This window comes from Hypanus sabinus, chromosome X1 (genome assembly GCF_030144855.1).
Source record: "Hypanus sabinus isolate sHypSab1 chromosome X1, sHypSab1.hap1, whole genome shotgun sequence".
Lineage (NCBI taxonomy): Eukaryota > Metazoa > Chordata > Chondrichthyes > Myliobatiformes > Dasyatidae > Hypanus > Hypanus sabinus.
Window position 1 is genome coordinate 56,914,492 of NC_082738.1, and position 27,079 is coordinate 56,941,570.

The 27,079-nt window shown below is 38.8% G+C and overlaps 1 protein-coding gene across 9 annotated transcripts in view; it reads left to right on the plus strand.

Annotated features, from left to right (window-relative positions):
• The window catches only part of spop (speckle type BTB/POZ protein), a 121,552-nt gene that overhangs the window by 87,533 nt on the left and 6,940 nt on the right, over window positions 1-27,079 (plus strand). For all 9 annotated transcript variants that reach the window (XM_059956640.1, XM_059956642.1, XM_059956634.1 and 6 more), the window contains 4 exons: window positions 8,600-8,777; window positions 10,726-10,781; window positions 12,318-12,440; window positions 25,265-25,407. In XM_059956640.1, coding sequence (XP_059812623.1) covers window positions 8,600-8,777; window positions 10,726-10,781; window positions 12,318-12,440; window positions 25,265-25,407 — 500 coding nt within the window. The remainder of the gene's footprint in view (window positions 1-8,599; window positions 8,778-10,725; window positions 10,782-12,317; window positions 12,441-25,264; window positions 25,408-27,079) is intronic.

The following is a 27,079-nucleotide window of genomic DNA, read 5'->3' on the forward strand; positions in this document are numbered from 1 at the left end:
TAAAGTCCACAATCATTTCTTTAATTGTGTCCATGTTGAGATGCAAAATTGTTGAACTCAGACCTTTCTACCAGTCCCGTACACTATCTTGTCATTGTTGTTGATGAGGCTAATCATCAGAAAATTGAACTGGATCTACCAGTACAGTCATGTGTTAGTAGTGGGTGGTGTACACATTCCTGGTGGGCACCTTCAAACCACTCTGCCCGGCATCCCCCGATTTAACCCAAGGCTAATCACAAGACAATGTACTATGTCCAATTAACCTGCTAACTGGTTTGTCTTTGGACTGTGGGGGGAAAAAACTGGAGCACCCTCAGAAAACCCATGCATTCCACTGGGAGGACGTACAGACTCCTTACAGATGATCTTGGAATTGAACTCTGAACTCCAACACCCCAAGCTGTAATAGTGTCGCGCAACTGCTGTGCTACCGTAACTAGAACGAGAGTTCATAGATTTAGGGTACAAAGTGAAGAATTTATGGAGAACCTGAGGCAGAACTCCTTCACTAGTGCGAGTATAGAATGAGCTGTCAGTGGAATTGTTAGATGCAAGCTCAATTGTAACTTAATAAAATTTTGGATAGATAAATGAAGGAGCATGGTATGGAGGTTCTATGGTCTGGGTGCTTTATCAGCCGTGACTTGATCATAATGTGACCGTTGACATTAACAGTTAAGTTTTATTATGCTCTTGTGGAGTTATAGGTGAGCTATTGTTGAAATTGCTCATTTTTTCACGAAGAATCTTTAGCAGAAGGTGATGCATTAACATATTAGAGCTGACTTGCTGGAATGATATGTATAAACTATTTTTGTGTGAAGTTTCAGTCTTCTACATAAGTTTTACATGTCTTTTAGATTTTCTATTAGCTCACCTATTTATTGCAGCATGGTTAGTTTTGTTTAATTATGCTAAATACCTGATTGTAAGCTTTTTTTTCAGTATGCAAGGGACATAGAAACAACCCCAGGTTCCTAGAACCATGGAACACTACAGCACAGTACAGGCCCTTCAGCCCTCCATGTTGTGCCGACCCGTATAATCCTTAAAAAAAAGTACTAAACCCACACTACCCCATAACCCTCCATTTTTAGTAAGCATTCTCATGCTTAATAACTGCTTTTTGAATTCTTACATTTCTGATTTGCATCTTGGTTTGAGGCACGAAAGCTGGCCACTGTGTATTTTTGGTTGTATGGCGCACAGCAATTCCTGTTGTCTTGTAGCTTGAGGAATCTACATTTGTTCCTCACCTCCAGTACTATTTTTGTAAGGATTGCACATTCTCCCTGTGGCCACCTGAGTTTCCAGTGCTGCATTTTTCGTCCCATCCCAAAGATGTCTTGCAGATTAATTGGCTACTGTAAATTTACCACTCAGTGCAGGTAAGTAACCAGAGAATCAAAGGGTACAAGAAAGTAAGTGGGCGAATCAGACCAATGAAATCGTTCAGCTGATCATCAACATTGAAGCAGAGGACTAAATTGCAAATGCTATCACAGTAAGTAATTACATATGTTAGATAAAAGCAGCATATTTAATTTTGATGATCTTTGTTGTTAAATAGCTTTTTTAGCACTTAATTAGATGACTTCATGAATATTGACTTTAGGACCTTGGGAATTCAAGTGCAATAAAAGAATTAATGCCTGTAAAAACTGTAACAGCCAAGAATCAATGGCTTCAAGGGAAGGAGTAAAGATATTTGTATTCCTGCAAGGCAATATGATGTTTCAAGCTATCACCACATTCCTATCAACACATTGGCATGAGTAGGCAGCAGCCTATCTCATGAATATTATATAATCAATGGTCCCAGAAACTAATACAATTGTGTGCAGGTTGAACAGAAGGAGTTTAAAATGACTAATCTTAATAGAGGTCTCAAACTGAAATGTTGACAATTTTTATTTTGTCTCTACGGATTCTACTTGAGCTGCTAAGTTCCTCCAGCAGTTTGTTTTTGCATGTTGAGGATAAGTTGGAAACAAGGATAAGGTATCCTTTCCTCTCAACAAGATATTACTGAGGACAAAAGCCCATCAGGACCAGAGAGAAAGAGAGATCAGCTTTGTAGAAGATTTTTAACTGTATCAGAAATGAAATGTATTGTAGCTTGAGGGAGGTAAAAGTTCAGACTTTTGCATTGGTGTGAAAAACTTATAAACCAGGATTTAGTCAAACTTGTGCTTTAACACAACAAATATGATGCTTTTGAAAACTGAATTGAGTTGAGCAAATCAAATTCATGGGCAGAGCAGGTGAATTTTTATCTTGGAGTGATTCTGGCCAATTATCATTTGAAAACTGATGGCTTTACAAAGTTCAAAATAAGCTGACATTAAAACACTAATATGAATGATCTTCCAACCCTATTTTTTTGTAGATTTTTATCAGAACATCTTTGAATCAACCTGATTATAACATTTAGCAGTAATGACGGAACTCGTCAGTAGAAAAAGCCAGATGACCTATTAAATGAAAATGTCATAATCATTATTGTGACAGATAGGGATATGGTAGTTTTTCTAACTGTCATGCTGGTGAGTGAGTGACTTGAGTCTAGTTCCTTCCCACATCTAATTTTGGTCAGCACCTGGATAAGTGATAATGATGGATGCAGGAGTTTGGTCTTCTTGATTGACAGTTCTTTTCAAATGATGTTGCTTTGTTTTTTGTCCAATTATTGAATGATTTAATATAGTCTATTTCAGTAATTTAGCCAGTTGAATATTTTTAAGTCTGCTTCATCAGTCTCGTGATTATGTAAAGTGAAGATTAAACTGCAAATGAACTAACATGTTTCAGAAGGGCAGTTACGTAAGTATTATTTCCAAAAAGACAATCATCTACTTGTAAATTAGACAAAACTAGACTTTTTTTAAAATCCTGCTTCATATATTACATGTGGTACTTGAGTAACTGAGGCCTTTGAAAACTCATGTGGAATATCTGGAAGCTTGAATAAGGTTTGAGATTTTCAGAAACCATTTCATGAAAATGTTCATTACATGCCTGTTAGTAACCATTTTTCAAATATCGCTGTTCCTGGTGACATTAATGCCAGTTATCAAAAATCAGCTGTTTTAAGACTGTTCTTTCAAAAATTGTTAAAGGAAAGTGGCACCAACAGGTTATTAATTATACTACCTTGACTGGACCTGAGGAATTATGGGCTGTTGTAAAAGAGCGTCAAGAAGCTACGATGTGCATCTTTTACTCTTGTACTCCATGTCATGTCTAATGAAGGTAAGTGTGCCATATGCCACCATCACCACCTGGATTTCCACTTTCAGGGAACTATACTTGTTCCCCAAGATCTCTGTTCTACAACACTCCCCAGGGCCCCGTCATGAATGGTGCATGTTCTGCCCTGATGTAATTTCCTAAAATGCTTAACTTTGAACTTGTGTCTGTTAAGTTTCATCTCCCATTCCTTTGCCCAGTTTTCCAGTTGATATAGGTTCTGTTGTAACCTTAGGCAATCGCCTTCATTGTCCACTACACTACCAATTTTGGTATCAACTGCAAACAAATCATGCCATTTACATTCTCTGCCACTTCATTAATGGCTTTGTGCATGGCAAATTGTGTCACACAAATGTGAATGAGTATTTTTTTAAGAATTGGATTAGAGGATTGATGAGGGCAGGGTGGTGAATGTTGTCTATGTGGATTTTAACAAGTCTTTTGACAAGGTCCTACGTGGTAGGTTAGTCTGGAAGATTAGATTACAATCAATCCATGGTGAGCTAGCCAATCGGATGTATATATTGGTTTGTTGGAAGGAGGCAGAAGGTGGTAGAGGATTGTTTCTCAGATTGGATGCCTACAATTAGTGGTGTCCCACAAAATTTGGATGAGAATGTAGTTAGTAAGATGAGTTAGTTTGCAGATCAAGTTACAATTGTCGGTATAGTAGACAGTGAAGAGAATTATCTGAGATTACAGATTACTAAAATTATCATTGAACTAGACAGATTAAGATTACAGTAATCCAAGATTACTACAGGATATGAACTGGGGAGGTGGGCCAAAGAATGACAGATGGAATTTAACTGTGCTAGTTTTAAACCAGGACAGGACTTGCACAGTAAATAGTTGGATTTTTGATATCCTTGGAGAATAATGTAGAAGAATAGGGACCTAGAGGCTCTGGTATATTGTTTCTTGAAAATGGAGATAGAGATGGACAGGATGGTGCAGCAGGTGTTTGACATGCTTGCTGCCTTTGGATACGACATTGAGTATAGAAATTGGCATGTTACATTACAGCTGTTCAAGTTGTTGGTGAAGACCACATTTGGCATATTTTGCATAGTTTTTGTTGCTCTCTATAGTAAGGATATCATTAGGCTGGAAAGGGTGCAGAAAAGATTCATAAGAATGTTGCATGACTAGAGGAATTGAGTTATAAAGAGAAGCTAGATACGCTGCAATTTTCTTCCCCTGGAGTGTAGGAGGCTCTAGGGATTTCCAACCATTTTAATGCCATGGAAGAATCCCATTAAGCAAGGGGTCTGTGGACCAGTTAGGAAATCCCTGTTCTACAGAATCATGAGGGATGTGTATAAGGTGCATAGCCATTTTCCCCAGGGGAACTTAAAATTAAAGGGCATAGATTTAAGATGAGAAGGGAAAGATTTCAAAGGGACTTGAGGGGCACCTTCTTGCACAGAAAGTGAGCATATGGAACATACTGCCAGAGGAAGCAATATAGATGAGTACCATAATGACAATAGACATACAGACATGTGCAGGAATAGGAAAGGCCTAGAACTGTGGTTCCCAGCCTGCGGTCTATGTACACCTTGCTTAATGGTATTGGTCCATGGCATATAAAAGGTTGAGAACTGCTGATTTAGAGGAGTATGGGCCAAATGCAGGCAAATAGAGGACTAGCTCATGTTGGCACTATAGTCGGCATCGACGAGTTGGGCTTGTTTCTTTGCTGTACGACTCTGTTTCTATTATCTTCTGAAGCAGTCTACATGCGGGACTTGGTCAAAGGTCTTGCTAAGGTCCAAATAGACAAAATCTACTATACTGCACTTATCAGTCTTCTTGTTTACTTGGTTAAATCTGAGCAACTCTTTCCCACACAAAGCCATGGTTAAGATCCGTAATCTATGTTTGCCTTTCCAAATGAACATAGAGCCTGTCTCTCACAATTCAGTAACTTGCTGATCACTGATGTTTATCTCATTGGTATATAATTCCCTGGTTTATCCTTGCAGCCCCTCTTAAATGCATAAAATTAATCACCTTTCAATCTTCTGGTACCATTCCTGTGACCAAGAAAGATGCAAAAGTCTCTGCCAGAGCCCCAGCAGTTTCTTCCCTTGCTTTCTACAATACCTTAGGGCAACTTGGGGATTTATCCACCTTTACGCATCTCAAGACTGAAAACACCACCTCTTTTGTGATGTACGTATATTAAAGGACATCACTATTCTCTTCCCTGAATTCCCTAGCTTCCATGAACAACTTCATGATAAATACAGATGAATATAAGGGGACCAATCCTTTTGTTCCTAATATACTTCCAGAATCTCTTTCATTTCCTGATTTTTGCCCTCCTGATTTCCTTGAGTGTATTCAAAGTTCAAAGTGCATTTACTATCAAAGTATGTGTACATTATATACCCTTGAGATTCATCCCTTAACAAAGAATCCCAAAAAAACCCATTAAAAAAACTGTCAAATACCCAATGTGCAGAGAGAAAAAAAATCATGCAAACAGTAAACACAAGCAAATATTCTGAACTGAAGTTCACAAAGAGAGTCCAATCATAGACCCTTAGTTCAGCGCAGAGTGGAGCAGCGAACTGAACCTGCCTGTCCCTCGTCTCGGGGTCCCAACCTTTTCAATCTTGCCCGTGCCTAAATCGTCATCCAAACATTGAGTTCAGTCACTTTGGTACACTCTGGGCCCTACCCGCTACCTCGATTCGATCTGTGTTTGACCTTTCCAGTTTGGCCTGCCCTTAAATCGATAGACATGCTGCCTCACCTCACCTCGGATCTGTCACATCAAATTGCTTCCAAGTTGAAAGGGAAGTTACAGTCTATTGCTTGTGATGTTCGTTTACCAGAAAAAGAGTGTGTAACAAAGTATTTAGTTGTTTTCCTTGTTTTATTGACCACCTGCCAAAAGTCACTGAGATTCACCAGCACCCTCCAAATGTGGTTAATAAAAATGTAATGTATACTTGAAGATGGGTGTTCCTGTTCCTAAAAAAAGGGTTTTGTTTTGTTTTAAATAGTGGGCAGTGTTTCATCATTACTTGGAAAAAGTAGTGATTTTTTTTAAAGCTTGGCTTCTGGTAAGATACAATGTGTTCAATTGCAGTAGCTGCTAAGGAGCCAACCAAAGGTGATTGCTAGACCCTGCTGGATAAACTACTGCAGGTCCACACATTAGTGAGCTGCTTGTTGGTAGAGAAATTGAAGGGGCTGGACTTAATTTGGATCGTGCTGTTGCCTGTGCTGGAAGAGTCAATGCAAGAAGACAGTGTGCATCTTGGTCGATTTTCTTGTGATCACAAAACCTTCCTGGACGTTGTTAATGTGGAATGCTGCAAGTCTGATTCACTGATTTATTGGCAGACGGCAGGGGTGGGGAAGCTGTGTAGCCTCTGTCATAGTGAGGACTAGGCCTCAAGCTGTGGTGTCACTTGTTTACAACTGCCCAGGAGAGAAGTGTTGGGGTTGATCTGCTTTACCAGAGGTGGTGTGGCACAGTGTCTAAGCTGGAGTTGGTGCTACCTCCAGTGTTCTGTCATCAGAAGACAAGCCATATTGTGTTCGATTACAGATTGCTGCACCACTCATGGACCCAGGGTCTTGGACTATATATTTTTTTGTGTGGCTGTATTTTACTGATATCTTGTATGTGCTTGGTATTATGCCTTGTGCTGCGTGTGACTGTTGATACTGTGCTTTGCAATTTGGCTCTGGAGTAATGCTATCTCGCTTGGCTCTATTCATGGGTGTTTGTGTAAGGTTGAATGACAATTAAACTTGAACTACTGCAACAATCCTTTGAATAATGTTTTTGATTTGATCAGATGAATTACATTTTTGAATTGTTAATATATGCTATTAGATTCAGGCTTTAGAATGCTTAGTTGGGAGCAGGTCTGGAAGGTTGGCAGATAGATTGGGAAGAGGTGTGATAATTTAGCTGAATTCTATACATTTACTTTTTGTAGTAGATGTTAATGGAAATATCTACTGACTATCGCTGCCTGTGGTTATATGTTACTATAGTGCTATATATTAAGTGAACAAATGCACAGGCCCAAGTGAATACAGAGTTCTGAAATTTGTTGGAAAAAATTGTGCAACGGAATCTCTTAATATTTTACTAGATTTCTTGTTAATAACATGAATTTATCTTAAACCACTTGACGTGATAAAATAATACGATCACTGAAGTTCTCAGAACAATAATTAATATTCTTCAAAGCCTTTTTCACAATCTAATGACCTATTAATTTGATTTATTTTTGATTTTGAAAGCATTTTATATAACAGCAAAATGGTGTCCTTTTGGTTTGAAGAGGGTGTTATAACATTCAAAATTATTTCGGTGTGGAATCAGATTGAAGTAGCTTTGAGGTTGTAATCCGCCACTGTGGTTATACTGAAGTGAAATAAGCATTTCATTTAGTAATGATTTTCTAAAATTATGCTAATTTGCTTATGACTTCAATTTCATTGGTTATTTGCCTACTGAGTTTTATCAAGAATACCTAATGGCTATTAATGTAAAATGTGTATATCTCAAGGACTTAGTTGAATTAAGTTTCATATATTGATTAAATAAAATGTGATACTATTTTATAATATGTCTCAGCTTTCATGGGTGTCATCAAGGTAATTTATTTTTATACAGCTGAATCACTTGATGTATTTGGAAGCTGTTACTTTAACATTCATTTAGATTTACAAATAAGTGTATATGGTGTATATTAGTGTATATCCTGTGTATATCTATTTCTCTGTATTTCCAGGTTATTTTGTAAATTTCCTGTTCATTGTTCTGTTATTGTTACTTATTCACCAGATGTTTAAATTTGAATTGTGTATTAGACAATTTGACAGAAACCACTGTACACAACTGTGAAAGTAAAAACATGTTTTAGTCAAGGCAATAAAAGCTACTACAGATATTTTAATTGGAATTGACTTTGTAAGTAACTGAAACAGCAATTTACCAATTCTAAGAACAGCATTATTTTTCAAAGTTTAATAAATTTTGCAATATTTTTGAGCTTTGAGGTATACTCATTTAGTAGTTTGTATTTTATTAGAAAAGTGGCATTTCAACAAATCAATGGATTATCAAAGCAGAAAATGTATTGTAATGATTTTCTCTATGGCCTTTTGGCGTGTATTAAGCTTATGCAGCCTGACTTATAATGGTTTCGTGCAAAGTTTATGTACAAAAGATTTTAAACCTGGATTTTCAAGTGGAATTATGTTAATATTGCTGATGTTGCATTTATCTTAAATAATGCTGATTGCAACATTAGGAATTAAATGCAATAATAGTGTACTACTATTATGTATTTCTTTTGTACTGTAGGTTAGTGTGGTCCAGGATTCAGTGAATATCTCAGGTCAGAACACAATGAATATGGTGAAAGTTCCTGAATGTCGGTTAGCAGATGAGCTTGGAGGATTATGGGAAAACTCTAGGTTTACAGACTGTTGCCTTTGTGTAGCCGGCCAAGAATTCCAAGCTCATAAAGCAATTCTAGCAGGTTTGGAACATTCTTAAATTAATATCAGTTTTATCCTACGTGTATATCTCAATATGGTATGGCTCCATGTTAATACGGACTCTTTTTTTAAAGACAGAGTCCACCAATGTAGAATATTTTTCTGTTCACCACATGGTTATCAACCAAGTGGAGCAAAGTTAAGTTTAAAAATAAAGGACGCTCGTTGTCATCATTTTCGGAGCATTGATCAATATCTGAAAAGATGAGTTACTATTCCAGGTGTGGCAATCTGTCACGTCTCCTTTTTGGAGTAAAGTGACCATTTTTATTGGAATTTCATACTTGTTGAACTGGGATCCAGAAAATTGTATTGATGTTTACTGAAGTTACAAATGAGTTGAAGGGTCTAACTCATAAATGTCATTCATTCTGTGGTTGCCAAGTATTTATTGCAGAGAGGTCCTCAGGAATATTTAGAATAGCATTGTTTAAATCAAAGAACATTTAAATCCTTAGTGCATAAAAATGAAGCTATGCTTACTGTTTTATAACACAAGAAGGTTCTCGGCCTGAAATGTCAACTGTTTATTCTTTTCCATTGATGTTGCCTGGTCTGCTGAATTCCTCCAGCATTTTGTGTGTGTTCCTCTCATTGTTTTTTCATGGGTGGTCTTGTGAGTCTCAGCCTCCAGCTATAATAATTTGATGTAGCTTAATTTATTTCTTGGATTTTGTTTTTGAACTTTGATTAGTTTTTCCTTCATGTTAAATTATAGTGGTGGTAATAAGTGGTACATCAACTTGGCTATGAAACATGTCCTTGCAAATCTACAGAGTTGTTGGAGGTAGAAATGCATCTGGAGCAGTTTTACAGGCTGCTGTAAATGGTATAGAAGGGACCATCCAATAAATTGCACCCACTAGCCTTATTCTCACATACTGATGATGTAATATTGTTTATATTGCTGGGAGCAAGAGAGGAAAGTTACAGTGCATACTTATAGTTATTTTCCATTTGTTTCATGGCATATATTTTAGATATTTAGTTTATATGGAATTTTTCTTGGACAAACAGTCCGATTCCTTTGGGTTTTTCCCTTTTTGCTGCTTTGGAGAAAGAGTTTCTTTTGCTTTTTTGTAGGGTGATCAAGTTATTAGTAATTTGAACTATTGATTCATTGAAATATTGATCTATTGGTGGATTGATTGTCATTTTGCACTGTTGAAACAGAAAAGGTCATTTAAAGCTGCATGATTCTCGCTTTCAATGAATTGGAGCCAGTAGGAAGAATTATTATATTTAGTAACAAGTCAACCAGTCTGTCAGTAATGATTGGAGACTTCACTAACCAGAAAACATTAGTTTCCACATCAGTTTTGGGGGCAAAAGTGGTAATAGATGAATTTGTGCTTAAGCACAGGCACTGATGTGTTGTACATGAATTGCTTGGATGTTTTCCTTTACCCTTAAGGTAAATGAATCAATGAAATATTTTTGTGTACGTAATAAATTCTTGATACATGTTATTAGAACAAGTTTGCTTTGTTTATATTACCACCAGAATGCCATGGTTTGTAGGTTGAAGTTTGTCCATTGTATGATATATAACAGAAAATGATATCCATTATGATCCCTGAAATCCATAGACTTTCAAAACAGTCTCAAAAAAGGAGTGCTCTGATTTTTACTTTTGTTCTTCCTTCAGTTTGAATTAGTACTAACAATTTGATCTAGGGCTGCACTATGGATTGATAATTGATTCTCTATTGATGTATGTACATTCTGAATTATTTAAGTCTGTCTTCAGTTTTCTGAAGTTTAAAATTTACATAGAACAATTTAGTTGCAGTAGTTTATATCATGTTATATTTTACCTGCTGCCTTCATTCAATGTTTAACTTATTAATTTAACATTTAATGGAACAAACCTTTGGTAATTAATTAGAACATGAAAACCTGAATTAAAAAAAAATATGTTTATTTTAGCTCGTTCCCCAGTCTTCAGTGCTATGTTTGAACACGAAATGGAGGAAAGCAAAAAGGTAATGCATAATCAAAAATAATATAACTTTGCCTCTGACATGTGCAATATTTTTATGAATTGTATCCACCACAATGGAAAAATCTAGATGAAATGCTACAAATAGTCCCCAAGTTTCCTTTCGTACTTAAGTGCAACACCAGTGAAAACATCAGATTGCATATCCACTGATAGTATTAATTTGAGAGGTCTTCTCGCTGAGCTTCTCTTGTAACAACAGTGATGAATACAGTTTTGGCCTGAAATTGTTTTAGATTTATCTGGAAACATCAGATTAGCCTGTACATGATTCCATATCCTTTGGCGGATATATACACAATGGGACTGGTTTGCTGAATATCCTCTTGCATCCAAGATTATGCATAAAGTATTGCTCCTTCTATACCTTTAAGGAATCCTAGAATGCAGAGTTAAATTGAGAGAAATAATTAATACTTATTAGCCTTGCCAGTTTTTAATATGTGTGGGGAAAAATGTACTTTATCCTGCGAAATATTGTCTTCATGTGTCAATTTTTTAAATAAAATGTAATTAGGCAAACTGGAATAACAAGATAGTTCTGTACAGTATTTGTCATTGTTACAACAATCACCCCTTGTAATAATGATCAGGGAGACACAGAGAAAAATCTGTATTTATCAACAAGTACCTTTATTGTCTCAATGGAAGAACACATGAACTTATACAACCTATACCTTGTGTGCACACCCACTAAGTTTTCCTGACCTTCCATGAACAGTCAAAGAACAGAAAAGGTATTACAAGTTAAAAAGGAGTTTCTGCTGCTGGCCACATGTTCCTCGTATCGAATCTCCACATGTCCATGGGGCACCTCACACCCATGATAGTTGTTCTCCTACAGAGTTACTGCTGCCACCACACTTGAAGCATCTGCCTTTATGTTCAATTCTTTGTAATTCAAATATTGCATTCCATTGTCGTTGGCTATAGATCATGTGTCTGACTTTTAACTCTTCTTTTATTGGCTGTGCTCCAGCCAGCATCCATTTATTGCCCTCTTTCCAGCTAGTGACTATTAGTAATTTGTGGCTCTTTGTTGTTCAGTCAGCTTGAATTGCACAGACCAGATACAGACCAACATTTACAAACCTGCATATTATATCCAACCAAAGACCACCTCACAAATAACTTCTTATTTGGAAACTGTCCCTAGTTCAGCAGATTACCTGATACGTCATTGTGTTGACTTTAAAACACTGATCAAGTTAAGCAAATTTAACTCAAAATGGAGAATGGAGTGTCTTCATAAAATGGCAGCCTCCATCTCCACCCTCATGGCAAGAACAAAGTCAATTGGTCTGTCTGCTTCGACTGTTCTTGAGTCCTTCAAATTCACTGATTTATAGACTGTAGTTCTTTCTGGCCAACATCATGTAACAGTTGTAATTCTGTAATTAAAGTCTGAGTTAATACAATATTTAACTTTTTATTTGTATATTTTGCATGAAATGTGAACACTAAGCAAGAGAAGATGGACTTAATTCAAAATTCCCTTTTCCCCCTAATTTTGTTATAGAACCGCGTTGAAATCAATGATGTGGAGCCTGAAGTATTTAAGGAGATGATGTGCTTTATTTATACGGGAAAGGCACCAAATCTTGACAAAATGGCAGATGATTTGCTTGCAGCTGCTGATAAGGTGAGACAGGTGCCCGGGAAGAGTTCTTAGTTGACTTGTACTTATTAAATGAACAAAATGAGTTGAAACCAGTCTACTTGCAGTTATGTGCCACTCATCCCCAAACAAATACTTGTATTCTTGACCATCACTGCCTGATATGGAGTTGGAGCTCTGGAGTTTCCAAATCCAGTGTGGTGTGTTTCCAACCCAACTTACACTTCAGTGTCAGTTCATGATTCTTTGTATTCCAGTTACAATTACAGTAGACTTCTTCATACAAGTTCCATAATTTGTACCCCAACCAGTATTATATTACTAAATGATTTGCATAACAGTTGCAACCAACTGACCATGTAAAATATGACTAAAGAAATATGACTTTAGTACGATATTTGACCTTCAGTTTCTCATATTTCACATGACTTGATCTTAAGGCTTCCCTTACCAGCCTAGTTTTACATCTATTATTTGCAAGTCATCCAAATAACAAAAGTCAGGTCTCCTCTGAAGTGTCATTATTATCCTGGTCTTTGCCAATCTTTTAGCTTTTTATTTTTGTCCTAGAGTGTAGACTTCTATGCTTGCTGTCACCATTAAGTACTTTTTTGACGTGAACCCCTTGCTACTTCATATTCTTCAGTTGGTGAACTTGGCAATGCATTTCTTTCGTCTGCCATTTGTGTCTGCTTTTTCTATCATCTTGTTCCTTTGCTATGGAACTGAATACCTACTTCCACTTCCTCCTTGTTCCTATCAAAAATACCTTTTAAAGCTTTATTTCTGGTTGTCCTTTATCCCCATTTGAATTTAGGAGAAGGATGGTAAACTGGAAAAAAGTGGAGAGGATGGCAAACTGAATTGAAGAGTTAGAGTGTGGGTGGGTTAAGAGGTTGAAAGGCATTTTCCCAAGATGCTATATCATGGATAACAGGATTAATTAATATTAGTATTAGGACATTAATATTAGTAGATAGAAGTAATGAGTTAAAAATAGGCGAGTAGAATTCAATTTTGGGATGTGTAAGATTACGACAGGAAGTTTTAGTTTCTCTGCTTTTGGGTTTTGTTTCTGTTACTGAGGAAGTATTGAAACTTAAGAAAGTAGACTAATTTTTAGAATGGTATGCGGTCTGAGGAAGTAAACATGAGGGAGGGTTGAGAAAAATGGGATTGTTACTGGAGTGAATCTTGGAAACGTTAGAATGAACAGGATAAACATTTGTGGAACGAGCGGACATTTTAGTAAATACAGGGTCATTAATAAAGGTGCTGATTTAAGGATGTTAGTCTGTATTTGAAGTGAGTAATTTGGACAGGAAGAAGAAATGTCAATGCTAATGTTTAGGTTGGATAGATGAATAAAGAAAATTAAATAAAAGTAAATGTGGTAAAGAGTTTATTTACAAAGAGAATAAGGCTGGATATTAGCCTTTGTTTTGTTTCTGTATTGCAGCTTTTTTACTTTAAAATAGAACATTTCTTAACAAGATTAACATGTTTACCTGAAGTATGGTAGTGGGTGAATTAAGAGACACCTGGTGGAAACTAAATTTATTGAATTATTGATAATTAGTTTCACGTTAAGTTTGAAATTACTTTAGCCACTTTTTTTGAGTTTGATGTTTCTGTGGTATGCCCTAGTCGTCATCATCATAATCAGTGATTACTTGTAGCCAAGTATATTTCTTCTGGGGGTTGATCTGGTCTCGTGTGGGTCTTGAAATAACTGAAGAGGCCAATCCATGATTCACAAGTCCTGCTGCAGTGCTGGCAGGTGTAGGTCATTGAAGTGGTGGTGGATGTAGCTGGTCGGGTCTTCCCCAGTCTCTCCTTGTGTTGAAGCTGCTTAGTCTCAGTGACACAGTGGATGTATGCTTCGAGCTGTGCAGTGCCCTCATAGACGGTCCTTCTCCAACTTTTCCTATCCTGTGCTAATTTATCCCATTCATTCAGGTTGATGTGGCACTTTCTCAAGTGGGTCTTGATACTGTCCTTGAACAGCTTTTTCTGCCCTCCAGGAATGTGCTTTGCATCCTTGAGTTGGCCAAGCAGGAGTTGTTTAGGGAGGCAGGAGTCAGGCGTATGGATGAAGTGGCTGACATTGTGGATTGTGGCTATGGATCAATTGTGGATGATCCATCGCAATTGGTGTTGAGTCACGATTGTGGCTATGGAGTTGAAGCTAGTGTCCTCCAGGATGATGGAGTTACTATGCCTGTTCTCCCAGCTAACTCCAGAATCTTTCAGAGGCATCTTTGATGGTGTTTCTAGGGATTTTGTGTCTCGGGAATGTTGTCCATGACTCTGCTCCATATAGCAAGGAGGGGAGGACTATAGTTTTATAGACCAGACACTTTGTGTTGGTCTTGATATCCTAATCTTCAAAAACCCTCTTTCTCAGCCTGGCAAAAGCTCCAGTTCTACAGCCTATTCTGTGATTTATTTCAAGGTCAGTGTTGGCTCCTGAAGAAAGGAGGCTGCCAAGATGTGGGAAATGATCAGAGTTCTCCAGAGGGATGTTGTCAACTTGGATGGTTGGAGGTTTATGAGCTTGATCTAGATCAGGTTGGTGCAGGAGTTGGGTTTTCTTGATCAAGTCCCAGGAGCTTGTATGCTCTGGTAAAAGCATCCATTGCTCACTGCAGGTCCTCCTCAAATGTCTGCATATTGGAAAGAGGTTGACACCTTGCTCTTTGCCTTGAACCTGTTAAGGTTAAAGGCCCCCCCCCCCCCCCCCCCAGCTGTCCTATAGAGCAGTGGTCCCCAACCACTGGGCTGTAAAGCATGTGTTACCGGGCTGTGAGGAAACAATATGATTTGACAATATGAAACGATATTGGTCAGCTGCACCTTTCCTCATTCCCTGTCACGCTCACTGTTGAACTTGAATGCACGCGAGGTTATCAGTCACTTAAACGCAGTGATACCCTTGCGCCAGGAATCACTGGTTGGCCTCGGGTAACCGGCCGACGAGAAGTGCCGTTGCTACTGGCCTGGACAGATGGGTGCCGCCTCTAAACCTGTTTAGCACACTGAATGCTCGTAGGGGTCCCGGTGCTAAAATATTCGCAGACGACCAAAGTCGGGCTTGGTTTCGTAAGTAGCAGAGCAGCTACCTTGCTGCAATCTACCAAGGCGGCGGGTGGGTGGGAAGCTGGAGTTTGGGCCCAGAGGCTGTCTAATGAGGCAGTGAAGCCCTCAAAACTGTTTCAGTACTTTGAGTCCATGCACCCTGCACTTAAAGACAAACCCGTTTGAGTTTTTTGAGCGGAAAAAAACGTGAGCAAGCGGGACAGAAGCAAGTGCTGATAGCCCTGAAAACTAAATTGCGGAATAGACTGGACATAAGGAACCCCCTTCGAGTATCGCTGTATTCCAGTCGTGATTAACACTCAGCCCCCCGTCGGCCGGTCCACAAGAATATTGTCAATATTAAACCGGTCCGCAGTGCAAGAAAGGTTGGTGACCTCTGATATAGAGAAGCTGGACTCCTTGAGGGAGATATTGGCCTGTGAGGTGAAGAATAGTTGCAATGAAAACAGCAAACAGAGTTGGGGCACCTGATCTTAACCTGGTTTGGTATTATGATCGACCAACTTGGGCAAAGCCCTGTGGCGACCAGGAAGTAGTGACAGGAGTAGGGCAGTGAAGTCTGGGAGCATCCAGTTACAACCTGGCACACAGGCAGTGGATGTTAGATTCAGTCGTTTTGTTCTTAGTCTGAGGCAGAGAGAGCTTTTCAGCAGTTGCACCCATGACTGAGCAGCCCTATTCAGGACCTGCTCTGCTCACTCCACATGAGGAAGGGCTAGAAAAGGTGCCCTAAAAATAGTCTGCCTCCTCACTCCTGACTGGATTACCACATCCAGTGGGATCATCAAGCCAGGTCTGAAGGATATGAATTTTGGAGCCTGGGATGTGCGGACACTTATCGACAATGAAACTAACGGTCATCCAGAAAGACGTACTGCCATCACCTCGAGCTGAGAAGCTTCCAAGTTGACTTTGCCATCCTCTCTGAAACACGATTGGCCCAAGGAAGGACAAGTGGAGGAGGAGAAGGGTAGATACACCTTTTTCAGGAAGGGGAAATCAATAGATGAACCCAGAATCCACGGAATTAGATTCGCCATAAAGAACAGCATCATCAGTCACCTTTCTGAATTATCAGTTGGCATCAATGAATGCCTCATGTCTATGCATCTTAAGCTCACTAAGAAACAAATGGCTACAGACTCACCAGACCTTCTACACCGACCTAGACCATATACTATCAGATATTCCCAAGGAAGATGAGATAAGGGACAGCAACTTCTGGAAAGGCACAATTGGGAAGGAAGGTGTTGGCAACAACAACTTTAATGGACTGCTCTTACTCTCCAAGTGTGTTGGACATGACCTGGCTATCACTAACACCCTGTTTCGCCAGAGAAATAAGGTGAAAACTGTGGATGCATCACCGTTCAAAGACTTGGCATCTTATAAGATTATTTCATTGTTTGGAGAAGGGATCACAGAAATGTAAAGAATACAAGAGCCATGATCAGTGCTGATGATGGCTGGACAAACCATCGGCTTATTCGTTCACAAATGACCATCAAAATCAAGTTGAAGAGTAGAGTGCAAAAGGAACTGAGCTGTTCCAGGTTCAACATCGAGATCCTAAAAGACACAGTGAAGGTACAACATCTCCAGGCTGCGTTTCTGAAAGAGTAAAGACTCCCAAAGCAGTATGCAGAGGACATTGAAGCACACTGGACCACACTGAAGACCACCATCCTTGATGCTTGTAAAAACATCATTGGATACAAGACCAGAAAAAACAAAGATTGGTTTGATGAAAATGATAAGAAGAGCTAAACAACAAAAGTAAAGGTTTCTGTGCCTAGCAGAAGGACATTAACTGCAAGGCAAAAAGAGAAGCCAACTCCAAAGCTAAGGCTATAGTCCAGCATAGAGTAAGGGAAATAAAGAATTGGTGGTGGACTAAGAGGGCATTAGAAATACAGCAGCTTGTTGACTCTGGTGATATCAGGGGTTTCTTTATTGTCACCAAGGCAATGTATTGCCCAAACCATGGTGGCCTAAACCCCTTTCGCTCCAAAGATGGACAAAGGCTGCTGAAGGACAATGATGCCATCAATTATCAATGGAAGGAATACTTTCAGGAACTATTTAATCGTAACACCATCGATAACATTGAAGTCATCAATTAGCTCCCACAATGACCCTTGAAGGAGGACACGAGTAAGCCTCCAAGTATCAAAGAGGTGCAAACAACTTGCAAGAAATTGAGGAACAATGAGGCCACTGGGCCTGATGGAATTCTAGCAGAGATTCTCAAGGAAGATGGCACAGAACTTTTAAATCATATTCATGACCTGCTTGTCAAGATCTGAGACCAGGAGAAAATTCCAGCTGAACCCAGGGATGTCCTGATGGTTATACTCTTCAAAAGGGTGACAAAGCTGATTGCAGAAAAAATAGAGGCATCTCCCTCCTCTCTACAATAGGAAAGGAACTCCCCTGAATTTTATGTGACTTTCACCTCTGGCAGAAGATCTCCTGTATGAGTTTCAGTGTGGCTTTAATCCAGCCAGAGGAACATCTGATAGGATTTTTTTTAACAGCATGTCAATTGCAGGAGAAAGCCCAGGTACAAATTCTCCCTCTCTATGTAACCTTCGTAGACCTTAGAAAAGCATTTGACTCTAAATAATCTTGCCCTTTGGCAGGTGCTGTCTCAAATTGGGTGACTGGAGGAATAGCTCAAGATCCTGCAGCTCCTACGTAATATGAGTGCACCTGTCATCATTAACAAGGGCTCTATGCCCTAGTGTTACTACTAAGATATATAACTTCCGTCCAAAGTAGATCTAATTAAAATGTAGATCTTTTTGTTGACCTTAACTCATGAAGTAATGCAAATCCCTTCAGTATTACCATTTAAAGGAATCCAAGATCATATGAAAGTCTCTGGAATTTTAAAGTTTTTAGATTTATACTCTTGTGATCGTAACTTTGATTTGTTGCATGGACAGTAATCACCACAGATCCTAACACAGCTGAACTATGACCACAAGATGAATTTGGATATTGTGGTTACATTACAGAAGAAACTAAAGTGTACATTGCCCTCTTCTGGTCTTCACACTTGAATGTTAATACAGTGGATTCTGGTTAATTGGGACACACTGGGACCAGTATATTTTAGCCCAATATACATCTGCTCCAAGTAGGTTTCATGCTACCAATGCTACTACAGAATGTTTAGTTCCTAATAGTTATTGGCGGAGGAATTCATTCAGTGTTTGCTGCTATGTGTGGATTGTCCAGTGAGCAGTAGTACCTCTGCTGAAGAGGCTTATGTCCATTCTGGGATAGCTCACTCACTTATGGTCCCCACCAGGCACTCAGCTCTACCTCTGGCTCAAAAGTAGGAGTAAACATGGTGAGGGTAGCCAGTGAGCCTCATACCCTGGTGAAATAGTGACTTGCCTGTGCTAGCAAGTCAAGTCAACTCTAAAGGACTGGCTAGATGAGATAAACAGTGAGATTCAACGACCAAGAAAGCGGTTCTGCAACATTTCATGGAGAGCGAAGGGCCTGGTTATCCAGTGTGACAAGGAAAACCCCAGTTTGTGATGACTGCTTGAACCCCTGGACAGGGTCTTCCAAGTTCGAGATGGTGAGACTGTCCCAGTGCAACGGCTTTTCTACTTTAAAAACTCTCCTGCACTTATATCACTGTTATTGTTGGATGCTGCTGTGTTAATTTGATTCACTGTAAATGAACAAAGTCAGGCAGGCACCTAGTGCAAATCATGGACTGTCTTCATACAATGCTTTCAGTGGTTGCACCCTCCAAATTTTCATTTTCATTATAAAGTTCAAGATTGTCAGTACCTTAATTCTTTGTAGTTTCTAACTCGTTGAAGTAGTGAATTATTTCTCTTTCACTCACGGCTGTTTTTGCCATCTTCAAGCCTGAATTCTTGAAACAGCTGTAAGCAAAACAGTTTTACTAAATTGTTTTACTGCTTATTTCCTGTCAACTATGACTGACCAAAAGCATTGCTTTATGAACACCAGTGTACTATTTAACAACTGTTCAGCAAGAGTCTTCTGATCCAATTAAGCAGCATAATATCCCAGATAAACAATGGGAATCCTAGCTATTTTCTCGATTATTTGTTTTTCTTTAAGAGTTGTCCCAGATAAACAGCTGTCCTGATTAACCAATGGACCAATTAATCGGAGTCCACTATATTATGTAAAATATTCATGTTAGTCATGGGGGTCAATGTAAATTAATCACTAGAAATACAACTTGTAGATTGATAGAGAAGAAAACAGAAGTAAGAAGGTAAGTAGAGATTAGAAAAGTATTTTTATATATTCAGAAATATTTGAATAATGTTAAAATAATCAAGTTAATTCAGTTTAAATTTTAGCACTGTTCCTTAGTTGATCCAAGAAGAATTACTTGTTTTTGACAGTAACAGTACAAATATAAATGAAATTTTCTGAAACTAAACGAGAGTAGAGAGTTAAAATTCAGCTCTTCTATTCATGTCTACATTACATTGCAAACTCAGTGAATAAATCCATATCCCCACAATCTGAATCTTCTCATTATTCCTTAATCAACCATCCATCCACATCTTTCTCCTTCATGTTTAGATGGCTGGCTCTTTATGGTATTTGCCTTGTGTACCACTTGTGATGAGTAGCAGAAACATAGAAAACAGAACAATACAGACCCTTCGGCCCACAAAGTTGTGCTGAACATGTCCCTACTTTAGAAATTACTAGGCTTATGTATAGCCCTCTATTTTTCTAGGCTCCATGTACCTATCCAAAAGTCTCTTAAAAGACCCTATCGTATCTGCCTCCACCACAGTTGCCGGCAGCCCATTCCATGCACTCACCACTCTTTGAGTTAAAAATTTGCCCCTGACATCTCCTCTGTACCTACTCCCCAGCACCTTAAACCTGTGTCCTCTTGTGGCAACCATTTGAGCCCTGGGAAAAAGCCTCTGACTATCCACACGATCAATGCCTCTCATCATTTTATACACTTCTATCAGGTCACCTCTCATCCTCCGTCACTCCAAGGAGAAAAGGCTGAGTTCACTCAACCTATTCTCATAAGGCATGCTCTCCAATCCAGGCAACATCCTTGTAAATCTCCTCTGCACCCTTTCTATGGCTTCCACATCCTTTCTTATAACCATACAATAATTATAGCATGGAAACAGGCCATCTCGGCCCTTCTAGTCCATGCCGAATGCTTACTCTCACCAATCCCACCGACCTGCACTCAGCCCATAACCCTCCATTCCTTTCCTGTCCATATACCTATCCAATTTTGCTTTAAATGACAATAGCGAACCTGCCTCTACCACTTCTACTGGAAGCTCGTTCCACACAGCTACCACTCTCTGAGTAAAGAAGTTCCCCCTCGTGTTACCCCTAAACTTTTGCCCCCTAACTCTCAACTCATGTCCTCTTGTTTGAATCTCCCCTGGTCTCAATAGGAAAAGCCTATGCATGTCAACTCTCTCTATCCCCATCATAATCTTAAATACCTCTATCAAGTCCCCCCTCAACCTTCTACGCTCCTAAGAATAAAGACCTAACTTGTTCAACCTTTCTCTGTAACTTGGGTGCTGAAACCCAGGTAACATTCTTGTAAATCTCTGTACTCTCTATTTTGTTGACATCTTTCCTATAATTCGGTGACCAGAACTGTACGCAATACTCCAAATTTGACCTTACCAATACCTTGTACAATTTTAACATTACGTCCCAACTTCTATACTCAATGCTCTGATTTATAAAGGCCAGCATACCAAAAGCTTTCTTCCCCACCCTATCCATATGAGATTCCACCTTCAGGGAACTATGCACCTTTATTCCTAGATCACTCTGTTCTACTGTATTCTTCAGTGCCCTACCATTTACCACATATGTCCTATTTTGATTATTCCTACCAAAATGTAGCACCTCACACTTATCAGCATTAAACTCCATGTGCCATCTTTCAGTCCACTCTGCTAACTGGCCTAAATCTCTATGCAAGCTTTGAAAACCTACTTCATTATCCACAATGCCACCTACCTTAGTATCATCTGCATACTTACTAATCCAATTTACCACCCCATTATCCAGATCATTAATGTATATGACAAACAACATTGGACCCAGTACAGATCCCTGAGGCACACTAGTCACCAGCCTCCATCCTGACAAACAGTTATCCACCACTACTCTCTGGCATCTCCCATCCAGCCACTGTTGAATCCATTTTACTACTTCAATATTAATACCTAACGATTGAACCTTCCGTGCGGAACCTTGTCAAAGGCCTTACTGAAGTCCATATAGACAACACCCACTGCTTTACCCTCATCAACTTTCCTAGTAACCTCTTCAAAATTTCAATAAGATTTGCCAAACATGACCTTCCACGCACAAATCCATGTTGACTGTTCCTAATTAGACCCTGTCTATCCAGATAATTATATATACCATCTCTAAGAATACTTTCCATTAATTTACCCACCACTGACGTCAAACTTGCAGGCCTCTTGTAGTGAGCCGACCGGAACTGAGCACAGTACTCCAAGTGGGGTCTGACCAGGGTCTTAAATAGCTGTAACATTACCTCTCGGCTCCTAAATTCAATCCCACGATTGATGAAGGCCAATACACCGTACGCCTTCTTAACCACAGAGTCAACCTGCATGGCTGCTTTGAGTGTCCTATGGACTTGGACTCACTGGTCTATAATTTCCTGGGCTATCTCTACTCCCTTCCTTCCTTGAATAAAAGAACAACATCTGCAACCTTCCAATCCTCTGGAACCTTTCCCTTTGCTATTGATGATGCAAAGATCATCGCCAGAGGCTCAGCAATCTCCTCCCTCCCCTCCCACAGTAGCCTGGGGTGCATCTCATCCAGTCCCGGCGACTTACCCAACTTAATGCTTTCCAAAAGCTCTAGCACATCCTCCAAGCTTTTCAGTCTGCTGCAAGTCATCACTACAATCACCAAGATCTATTTTCATAGTGAATACTGAAGTAAAGTATTCAATAAGTACTTAACCATATAACAATCACAGCACGGAAACAGGCCATCTTGGCCCTCCTAGTCCGTGCAGAACCCTTAATCTCACCTAGTCCCACCTACCCGCACTCAGCCCATAACCCTCCACTCCTTTCCTGTCCATATACCTATCCAATTTTACCTTAAATGACACAACTGAACTGGCCTCTACTACTTCTACAGGAAGCTCATTCCACAAAGCTATCACTCTTTGAGTAAAGAAATACCCCCTCGTGTTTCCCTTAAACTTCTGCCCCCTAACTCACAAATCATGTCCTCTAGTTTGAATCTCCCCTACTCTCAATGGAAACAGCCTGTTCACGTCAACTCTATCTATCCCTCTCAAAATTTTAAATACCTGCTGTTTCCTCCAGTTCCATACACACTTTCCCACTGTCACACTTGATAGGTCCTATTCTTTCACATCTTACCCTCTTGCTCTTCACATACTTGTAGAATGCCTTGGAATTTTCCTTAATCCTGCCCGCCAAGGTCTTGTCATGGCCCCTTCTGGCTCTTCTAATTTTCTTCTTATTAGTCTTATAATTTTTGAGATCTAATTAACACTGTTAGATATAATTAACACTAAAGTTTCTATTCTCTGTATATGTGACCATCCTTTACTTATGGCCTCTAGCTTTGGTTGTGGTAAGAATTTCTTTGTTTGCTTTATCTTGAAGACTTCAATCTGATTGTTTAGACATCTCTTTTCTGTGGAAAAAGCCAATTTCATTTGAACAAGATCAATTGCAATAATGGTGACTTATTAGTATTTTTCATGAATTTTCTTCCTGCCTGCCCTTTTGGATATTTTTTTGTTTTGATGGTGGCAGAATTTGCAGTTCCCACGTTGGCTTTATCACCCACCTCACAAGCCATAGAATCTGAGTAGAAGCAATTCATCTTCGATCATGAGGGGCTGCCAAAGAAATTACTAAAGTGAGATGTCTGCATTTTAAAGTTAAAATTATGGAGCCAAGTTGCAATTTGGATTTTACCTTGTAGTGTTTTTGAAACTGCTGGCAAGCTTCTATTTTAACTGTATGATGCAGTTCACAGTCTGGGTTTAGCGCCAATAATGACATGCAATGATGGATTTGATTTTCCATTTTGGCAGTGGCTGATTCCATTTGTAATCTGGGATTACTTGTTAGTGAACTATATTCTTAAAGCACTCTCAGACTGCCAACACCATGAGTGTCTCAACATAACATTGAACCATTGAATAACCTACAAAATCTCAAGATTGACTTCTACAGATTCAGCACCATTTTGGAATCCTGTGGGGGGAGAGGGAGAGAAAATGAAGTATATTTGCATCATTCGCAATCTTGCAATCATACAGGTTGCAAGGCAGTCAAGAACGAAGTTTATGAAATATTCAGTTCAACAGTCAAGCCTAAACATATTCAGGGATGTTAATGTAAATGCCATTGCCCACATCCCCTACGATTAATACTGGGAGTTTTGGGGGGTATTGCAATTGACCTAGATTGTTGTTACTGCACTTGTATGACCTTGGGTCTTTTGTCCTACAAATAGTCCCAGCAATGCGTTCTGTGAACCGAGACCTGGTATTCATAAACAACCCAAATTTGTTCATCTTGGAAGCCGTAGTAGAACTGACTTGTCATTATCAACCCAATAATACTCTGTAGTAAAGATCATTGAAAGATGTCAGCATAAACACAACCCTCTAGAAATAGCTTGTCAACAAACCAACAAAAACATTGCTTGTCTCAAACTTGTCAGAGAATATATGTCCATTAATTCATGACAAACTGCATTAAATTGTATTTTATAAGTGACATGTGTATTGGAGTTATTAGCTGATATAAAATTTAATTTCATTTTTCTACCATTATAAGTGCTTCATAATTAGACTTTGTATGAAATGATTTCATAAATGTTTACTTTTGGTTCTCTGTTACCATTTTAGAGACTATTGCTAGCCATTTTTCAGTTGAATTCAATCAAAGCATTTAGAAATTGGATTATGTTTTAACATTAGGTCCCATGGTGTGGATGTCAGTTTTAATGCATGCATGGTGCTATACAGAAATTAAACAATAAAATTAAGATTGCGGGGTGGGTAGATTTTTTTTAAATATGTGGGTACATTTTCCCTTATTACTCAGTGTATGAACAGGGATGCAATGTTAGAATTCTATACAGCTGTAGCCATACCATATTATGTAGTTTAGTCATAATATTACAGTAAATGTGATAGCATTTAGAGAAGAGTGTAAAGGAGATTTATAAGCATGCTTCCAGCTTTGGAATACTTTTGCCAAAAGGGAAAATTGAATAGGTTGGGGATGTTTTCTTTGCTTGAAAGGAGACTTAATTCATCAGTTAAATTTAAGAGGGTCAAATGGAGTAAGTAGGAAGGACAAATTTCCATTTTCTACATTTAAAAACATGCTTGGATGTGTACCTGAAGAGCCATGACTTGCAGAGATTCGTTACTGGAAAATCAGATTTAGTTCAGTAGCTCTTTCCCAGCCAATACACAAACATCAGCTGAATGGACTCCTGTGACAACACTTAGTGCAATTCTATTCAAAATGTAGTTTATGCAAGTTTAAAATGAGTATCAGTTTCCTTCCCACAAATACAATTGCACTTTTAAAAAGGCAGTATGGTTTTAATTAGTTTCAGTGAAGATGGCTGAGCCTTAGTTATGTATTATTTGCCCACTTGTTTCTAAATAATCTTAACTTCTGTTTCAGTATGCTCTGGAGCGCTTGAAGGTGATGTGTGAGGATGCTCTTTGCAGCAATTTATCTGTGGAAAATGCAGCTGAAATTTTAATCCTGGCAGATCTACACAGTGCTGATCAACTCAAAACTCAAGCAGTGGACTTCATAAACTAGTAAGTATTGTACTTCAATGCCATGACAAAGCTGTAGTAATATTGTGTGTGTGTGTTGGTTGCCAGTGAATATGTACTTTGTCCTTGCAACTCTGCAATTTTAGCCTGCAATTCGGGTTTAAATGGAATTGATCATTAGAAGCAAATTATACTAAGCTGCCCACGATTTGAAAGTCTTCCTATGATCATCATGAAATCTAGTATTTCAGCTTGGAATACTGTTCTGAAATCAAGCTCAAGATATTGAGAGAGCGTTATCCTACACAAGAATACTTAATATTGATGCTGAATCTCCCAAGATAGAAGAGCTTTGTTGTCTGTTGACACCCTTCTATCTACATGATCTCAAAGTGCCTATAAAACGTATATTAGCTCTCACTGCTATCACAATTAACTTTGTATGTTTTCCTGTTTTTGATAATTTTCTGGTTTATTGGTGATTTTTCTTTTTGGGCTCATAGTTGTATTTTTTAGGACTTGAGTTGAAAGTTTTAAGCAAATTCAGTTATTTCAGCACCAGATACATAAAGTAGGTGACACCCAGTCTCATGTCTGTTAGTGACTTTCAAATGTGTAAATGCAGCGTAGAAAGCTGCAGTATCCAGAACGTATTGATATATGTTTGGATTGGCATGAAGTGTGAAAATGTTTAATGCTAATATAATCTAGAGAGGATAGCTAATGTTGTTCCATTGTTTAAGAAGAGATCCAAGAATAAGCTGGGAAATTATAGGCTGGTGAGCCTGACGTCAATAATGGGTAAATTATTGGAAAGTATTCTAAGGGACAGGATAAATAGATTTTGATACAGGGCTTAATTAGAGTTGGTCAACATGGCTTCTGTACATGGTAGGTCATATCCAACCAATCTTAGAGTTTTGTGAGAAAGTTACCAGGAACATTGATCAAGGAAAGGTACTGAATGTTGTCTACATGGACTTTAGCAAGCCTTTGGTAAAGCCCTGCATGGAGTCTGATCAAGATGGTTCAGTCACTTTCTCACATTCAGTATGAGGTAGTAAGTTGGCTTTGACATCTTGCTTTGTGGGATAAGTCAGGGAATGGTTGCCTTTATGGCTGGAGAGCTATGGTCCGGATACAGGTAAATAGGACTAGGCAGCAAAGCAGGATGGCACAGAATGGCCTGTTTCGGTGCAGTATTAATCTATGACTCCCATTACTTGACATTAGGCCATGTAATGATATATTAGGACAAGATGATGAGAGACTTTTGTAAAGGAGAAAATTATATGGCAGGGGCCTAGGACATTGAATGACACAGAAACTAATTATAGAGTGCTTAAATCTGGGATGTTGAAGGAACCAGATTTGGAGGAATGCTGAAACTTCGGAAGATTTTACAGCAAGTGTAAATTGAAGAGAAAACCAAGCATGAGACCAGTAGGGAATCATAATTTTTAACGTTATATAGGTATATGTTGATAGGTATATGGACAGGAAAGGAGTGGAGGGTTATGGACTGAGTGCGGGTAGGTGGGACTAGGTGAGATTAAGAGTTCAGCACGGACTAAGAGGGCTGAGATGGCCTGTTTCCATGCTGTGATTGTTATATGGTTATATGGTTAAAGTTGAAGTAATATTTAAAAAATCATGAAGGTACATGTTGAAAATTAGGGTTTTAGGTGTCAACTATGCATAACCCATTCTAGGT